This window comes from Lactuca serriola, chromosome 7, assembly GCF_051521515.1.
Source record: "Lactuca serriola cultivar US96UC23 chromosome 7, Lser_US96UC23_V15, whole genome shotgun sequence".
Classification (NCBI taxonomy): Eukaryota; Viridiplantae; Streptophyta; class Magnoliopsida; order Asterales; family Asteraceae; genus Lactuca; species Lactuca serriola.
The window spans coordinates 28,615,555-28,623,025 of record NC_136414.1 but is presented as its reverse complement, the minus strand read 5'-3'; the positions used below and the strand labels follow the sequence as shown (position 1 = coordinate 28,623,025).

The window sequence follows — 7,471 nt, the reverse complement described above, 5'->3', positions numbered from 1 at the left end:
CGGTCTTCAAATCCACTTTGAAAAAGAATATCCAATAAACTTCAACTACCCGTTTCATCATTCTCCCATTTTTTATAATCAATAAATGATTATAAAACCCACAAGAGTACGAGAAGCGCTCAAGGAATAAACGTGACGAAACTCCCTCTCGATGTGTGACAAAAATGAAACACTTCAATCCGAGAAAATCCAAAAAATAAGTCGATGTCTTCAAATCTATGACTTTCCAGACTTGAAAATGAACACTCAATGTTCATATTCCATGAAAAACTTGCACCAAAAAACAATCACGAAAAGCCAAGAAAATTTCCAAAATTTGTGAAAATTTCGACTTTTGGGTGAGAGTTGCAAGAATTTCGAAAAATGGGTACAAACAACCATTTTTGCAAATACTGTAGGTACCAAATGCGAAAAATCAGCTTCAAATGCTAAACTTTAGCCAAATGTGAAAGTGGGTATAAAGTGTCATTTCGCACAAACTTTAGGAACCACATTCGAAACTTCTTTTTGCTTCACAAAAAATTACCCCCACATCGAAAATTACCCCCAAACTCGATATATTCTACCAAAACGCTGAAACTATAAGGACTCAAATGCAAAATGTTGTGTTCTTCCCCAATTCGTTTCCAAGATGCGAACGACAATAGTCGAACTTATCATTCCCACATGCTCGACTCGACTTGAAATCACGATTAACTACAAATCAATTTTGACTCCATATATTCTTTCGACCATTAACTAAAATTCCAAAATCCATTCGACTCGATTCAATTTAGATTCCAAGTAAATGCGTTCAACTTTGTGGGATTCGACTTTGTGGCTTTCGACGCTACATCGACTCAAACCACTCCAAGTAGTGCCGACAAAATCGCCTCCAAACAATCACAGGTACCAGTCAAATTGGACTCTAAACATCTTGAATCTAGTTTAGACTTCATCAGTTCAAATCAACAACAACACGAATCAAGATTCAACACCATCGAAAGTAGACCTCTCGACTCGAACGAACAACCAACACGTAGTCGAAATAGATTTCGACTCCAAGCAAGTACGTTGGATTCCAAGGAAATCTCAATCGCAAATTATCTTCTCAAAAAGCACAATCGAGATTCCAATTTCAAGACCAAATACAAGATTCAATTGGATCAAATTGAGAATCCTAGCACTTCGATTTCTCAGAATTGATTCTCAGTTCGTGTTAGTTTCGACTCCAAGTAAGTCCAAATCGAACACACATCAAGTAAAATTCCTTTTTTGACTACAAGTAACATGCTTCCAACTTTCAATCGAAAACGATTCCATGTCCTTTTCCAACACTTTCGATTCTCAGGCAATTTCGATCCTTGAATCTGGACTTTTGACTTCAAACTCAATCATTCGAATCCTTTTGTTTCCCGTGCAACATCAAAACTCAGTAAGCACAATCGGTATCCAAAAGAATCAACCAAAATCGATGTGGTCATTCAACCATTGACTTTATCGATTTGAACATGACATTCGTTTCTAACACTTGAACTAGTTCAATCACTTGACTCCAAAATTGATTTCAATCATAAATTCGATTTCGATAGAACTCGTATCAAAAGTAGCCGTTAGCTGGAAGCGGGTAGCTGGTAGCTTGTAGCGGGTAGCTGGTAGCTTGTAGCGGGTAGCTGGTAGCGAGAAGTTGTAGCTTTTATTTGTTATATGAATGTTTGACAAAAGTAGCTGGAGCTTTTGAAATATATAAAATTACATAAAATGACAATTTATTAAAAACAAATAAATATATAAATATATATTTAAAGGTAATTATGGAAATTGATTTCAAAAGCTCAGGGGCGTTTTGTTAAACGCTACATGAAGTAGCTTTTAGAATCGGAGCGTTTTGTTAAACTAAAAGCTAAACGCTCGTACTGTCAAACGAAGCTTTTTGTTTAAACTAGAGCGTTTTACCAAAAGCCAAAAGCTAGAAGCTCTCAAACGTTTCCAAAAGCTCCCTGCCAAACACACCCTATATCGACTGACGCTAGAGAATGAAATATATGACGAAATGAATTCTGATTTGGGCTTAAAAGAATGAACAGTGTTCGAATTGGGCTCAAATTGAGTGGATTAAAGTTTTGGATTAAACTTTCAAACAAATAGATTGAATAAAATATATTGGATCAACAATGGGGCTCTAAACAAATTACATCCAACGATTCAAAACAATCACAAATCATTAACGAAAGCACGAATTGAAAATATGATTGAATTTGAATTTCGAGAAAACCTGGATCGTTCAGTATTGGATCTTTAAAAAAACAAGGTATCGAAATCATGAACTTTTTGGAATCTATTTGAGAATTTGAGAAACCTTCTTGATAATTCTTTTTCCATTTACAATACTCGAATCCATCATGGTAGATCTCGGTTCTTTGATTAAAACTAAGAGGGTGTTAGTTTTTTCTCTGCAGGTCTGCGTGACCTCTTCTGTCTGCGAGGCGCAGACCACGCGCAGACATAATGGTTTGCAGTCTGTTTGTTTTTCTGAAGTGCGCAGACATAAAAACATCTGCGCGAGGTCTTCACCACACAGATATGGGATAGCATCTTCTAAAGTCTGCAAGCCCTTTAACCTAAAAAAAAACGCGTCTTTTTTTTTTGCTTCCGCCTCCAGTCCTCGTCCAACCCTCCCAGAAAAAACCCTCGATCGATCGATCGTACTCCACCTTGCAGCGACCACCACCGTCGCAACCCTCCTCTCCGATCAAAACCATCGATCGCCGCCTTCCTCTCCGATCCGGCGTCCTCCGATTTTCCGACCATCACAGTCGATTGCAGCAGCCGGCGAACAACAAGGTCACAGCGACAACTTCAACTAGCGACCAAGCGACGACTCCTCCCCTGCTCGCCGCCGTTAACCAGCGCCTCCCCTGTGAAGCCACCGGCCGGAGACCGTCGCCCCCACAGCTACACCGGAGACTTCGACCTCACAGCTACAGGTTCGTTTTTTTTCCCTGCTTTCAGTCTTCCTTCTTCTCCCGACTTTCTGTTATTCCCTTCTTATCCGTTGCATTGAAGCTATAGTTCAGAATTTATGTTAATTGATGCATAACTCATAAAAGAGCTGTAAAATAAAAACATTTGTAATGAAAGTAATTTATCTTTGAATGTGAAATTGGATTTGATTTTGAATGAAATACCGAGATGTTAAACCTGTAACATCTCCAGCTTGGTCTGTTTGATCGAAAAAGTCCAATTGTGTATGTGTTTGTGCTTCAATTAGCAATTGAACCTAGATGTTAAACCTGTAACAGTAGCACCCAAATTTTCTGTTTAATTATGTTATTGTCAAGCCTGGGCATGCCTCCTGTTGTTTTGAATGATGTTCTTATGATGCTTATATGATACCTTGAATGTAATTTAGGTTATGTACACCAACAATGTTAAATTTCCACTCACCCATATTATCAACAATGCTTATAATTAGAATTGATTGTATTACTTAAATATGCAGTAATTCAAAGTTGTATATATATATATATATATATATATATATATATATATATATATGATTATTGATTGTGTATATTTATATGATAGTGTATATGTATATGATTGTTGATTTTGTATGTATATGATAGAAAGCATCAAAAAGAGACATAAGTTTTGTTTATTTGATAGAAGTAAAGTTTTTGTCGTTAAAGTGAAGTTTATTTGATTTATAAAGTTTTTTAGAAAACTTTGAATTAAAACACTCTAATTGAGGTTATTTATAATTGAATAAAAAGTTTCACATTATTGTGATTGAAAATAAAACAAAATTACAAATTTGTCGTGAAAATAAAAACTTTTTCTTGAAATAATGATGTTACTTGTTCACTGTTTATTGTTATTTGGTTATTAGAGATGGGAGAAAAACAACAATGGACCAATGAGCACTTAAAATGCTTATTGGATACTTGTATTGAAGAAGTAGAGAGTGTTGGTAGAAAAGGATTGAGTTTGCAGAAAGATTCATGGATAAGGCTTGGAAGAGTTCTTAAGGAGAAATTTGGGGTTGAGTTGACTCAAAAACAAATGAAAAACGCATATGACAATCTGAAAGCCAAATACACTGGATGGGTATATTTAAAAAACAAAACCGGTAATATATACAATTCTCAAACAAACACTTTTAATGTAACAGCCGAGGAGTGGGATGATTTTAAGAAGGTACATATACATTAATATACAATAATATATATATATATATATATATATATATATATAGATATATATATATATATATATATATATATATATATATATATATATAACATTTACGTTTGAAGTTGCCAAATATTCTTATATTATTTCTTGTTACATTTGGGTTTAGGGGCATCCGAAAACTGCTTCTTTGAGAACAATTCCACTGCCTTTTCCAGATCTTTGTGCACGTCTTTTTGATGGAAATAGTGCTACTGGTAATTTTAGGAGTTACTCAACCCAATCATCATCAGTAGCTGGCGCATCCTCCTGTCGTGTTCCACCACTTCAGATCACCGCCACCCCTTTTGATGCAATGGATGATGATGGTGTTGACACTTCTCATCATGAGCCACCACCTTCTGCTGCTTCACCTTCTGCTGGTTCACCTTCTGCTGCTTCACCTTCTGCTGGTTCACCATATATTGCTACACCATCCGGTAACCCCAACAAAAGGGCTAAACCCTCAACTCCTGTAGCTCTTAGTGCCTCACCGTCTGCTTCTTCACCTGATGGAACTTCTGTTACTGCTGACGATTTAGCATTTGAAATGAAGAAAGCTCTACAAAGTTTGACTAAAGGGTATACAATTCCTCAGTGTTTAGAGAAGTTAGAGGTCCTTCAGTTAGGCCCTATAGATCCTTTACGCTTTGTCGCATATCATATTTTTGGAGGAACCATGAACATGAGAGAGATGTGGATGCATTTGCCCGATGTTCCCGAGATATTACGAGGGTGGCTTGAGATGACGGGTACCAGTTTAGGAGTTTTGAAGGATGGGAAGATTGTTCGATGATTTTCTAGTGTTGAAAGTATTTGTTATGTCTTTTTGCCCTTGTTGGAACTACTTTGTTAAATGTTTTTGCCTTTGTTGGAACTATTTTGTTAGGACTTTTTGCCCTTGTTGGAACTACTTTGTTAAATGTTTTTGCCTTTGTTGGAACTATTTTGTTAGGTCTTTTTGCCCTTGTTGGTACTTGAAATATGATTAATGGAATGTTTATTTGATACTTGAAATATGGTTTATGTAATGTTATTTTGGCTTGAAATATGATAAATGGAATGTTTATTTGATACTTGAAATATGGTTTATGTAATGTTTTTTAAAGTTCTACTTTGTTGATTTTAGGTTCATATGGATCACGATCAAAAGTTACTTCTCGTAATTCTAATGTACCTATACATCCGTTATTTTTAGAAGAGGGGTGTGAAACGATTGCGGGATAATGATTCGGAAATGACGGGACACGAATACACATTGGAGTTATTACACCGTAATCGTTTACAATGTGTTGAAGTATTACGCATGTCCCGTGAATCTTTTGTACGACTATGTGCTCATTTTAGAGCAAATTACTCATTAAAGGACAGCAAACATGTATCAGTTGAGGAAAAGATGGCTATGTTTTTGATGATGATCGGACATAATCAACGTTACGTGATTATCAAGCGGAGATTTCAACACTCGAAGCAAACAATTCATAAATTTTTTTATGAAGTGTTGGAAAAAATGATGCTTTTCGCACAAGATGTTATAGTACCAACATCTTTTAATCCGAATCCAAACATTCCAGGACATAATAGGAGGCTACGAAGGGTTTTCAAAGGAGCAGTTGGTGCACTTGATGGCACTTTGATACATGTTGTTGTCCCTGCTAAGAAACAAGACTTATATAGAAGTAGGGGAAAGGGAGATTGCTACCAAAACGTATTGGCAATATGTGACTTCAATATGATTTTTACATTTGTTGTGACCGGGTGGGAAGGGGTAGCGCATAACTCTAGAATATTATCAGAAGCAGTAGCCGATCCACAAGCATCATTCCCGTTTCCACCACCAGGTAATTTTTTGTTTTTTTTAATATTTTCATTTTAATTTGAAAATTGATTAGTGTTTTGCATTTCTTTCAGACAAATATTATTTTTGTGATGCCGCGTATGCACACACTCGAGGATTTATGGCCCCTTATCGTAATGTGAGGTATTGGCTTGGAGATTTTCGTCAAAGACGTGCATTGACCAATAAAGAAAAATTTAACCATGGACATGCAAAACTTCGGAATGTCATTGAGCGTGCTTTTGGTGTTTTGAAAGCACGCTTCCCTATATTGAAGAGGATGGCACCATTCCCGTTTGTGACACAAAGAAACATTGCCATGGCATGCTTCGCACTTCATAATTATATAAGGAAAGAAGGATTGAGTGATGAGTATTTCGCACGATACGATGAACCCAATGTCCCGTTTCGAAATAACAATGTGGCCATTGATGATGATGAAGACGGGATTCCAACACATGGTACTGCAGCAGACCGTGAATATATGACTCAGTTACGTGATGAAATTGCTGATCAGTTGATGCACAATATAGATTGAATTGTTTTAAATGAAATTGTTATTGTAAAACATTTTTTTTTATTGTATGACTAATTTAGTTGCATGAATTTTATTTTCAATGTTATAAGACTATTATTATTAAAATTTTGGTGTTGAAAAATCATTTTAAGTTTGTAAAATAATTTTATTTAAAATTCAGTTTATTTCAGCAGCCTGCAGACGTTAAAAAACAAACAGTCTTCTTATTGTAGACTGCAGACGTTTGGTCCACCTCTTCTGCTGCAGAGGCTTGCAGATGTGGTCCGCAGACTGCAGACATTTTGGCTTCAGAAAAACAAACAGCACCTAAGAAATTTTCAATTTGCACATTGTACCACCCACGATGCATATTGTACCATTCATGGAATTTCTTCTCATTTTTTTCCAAGACCTAACTTCATCTTCATAACGAATTTGAGAAACTTTAACAATTTTGGGTTTGGAATTCGATCCATAACCGAATTTGATGATTTTTGTTTTGGAACCAAAATTTTCTTCATTGATTTCGGCTTTAAAACTACATTTGAAGAATTTTGTTTAAAAAACCAAATTTTCTTGTTTTTGATCTTCTTCTTCTTCTTCTTCTTGGATCTTGAAGTTTTAAATTCAAGAACAACTTCATTCTTCACAACTTGAACTTGGCAACTTTGAATCACATCTTTTGGAGTTTGATACATTTGACGTAACGCCCTATTTTGAATCGTTCTCCATTTCGGGTGGTGATCAGGGATTGGGTATTAGCAGACTTAGGACCCTTGAAGAATTGAGATTTGGACTCATTTGGAGGTGGATGATGTAATTTGGATGATCCGGATGTCTAATTTGTGTTTTGGAGTCAAATGGTATTTTTGTAATATGTCAGCTCGGGCTTTTATGGAAATTGG

The 7,471-nt window shown here is 35.9% G+C and overlaps 1 protein-coding gene across 1 annotated transcript; it reads left to right on the top strand.

Annotated features, from left to right (window-relative positions):
• Positions 1 to 5,449: 5,449 nt before the first annotated feature.
• On the top strand, positions 5,450 to 6,587 carry LOC145063822 (uncharacterized). Its single transcript, XM_079011401.1, has 2 exons — positions 5,450 to 6,053; positions 6,124 to 6,587. Exons 1-2 carry the CDS (start codon positions 5,450 to 5,452, stop codon positions 6,585 to 6,587), a joined length of 1,068 nt encoding a protein of 355 aa, XP_078867527.1.
• The last annotated feature ends 884 nt before the right edge of the window (positions 6,588 to 7,471 follow it).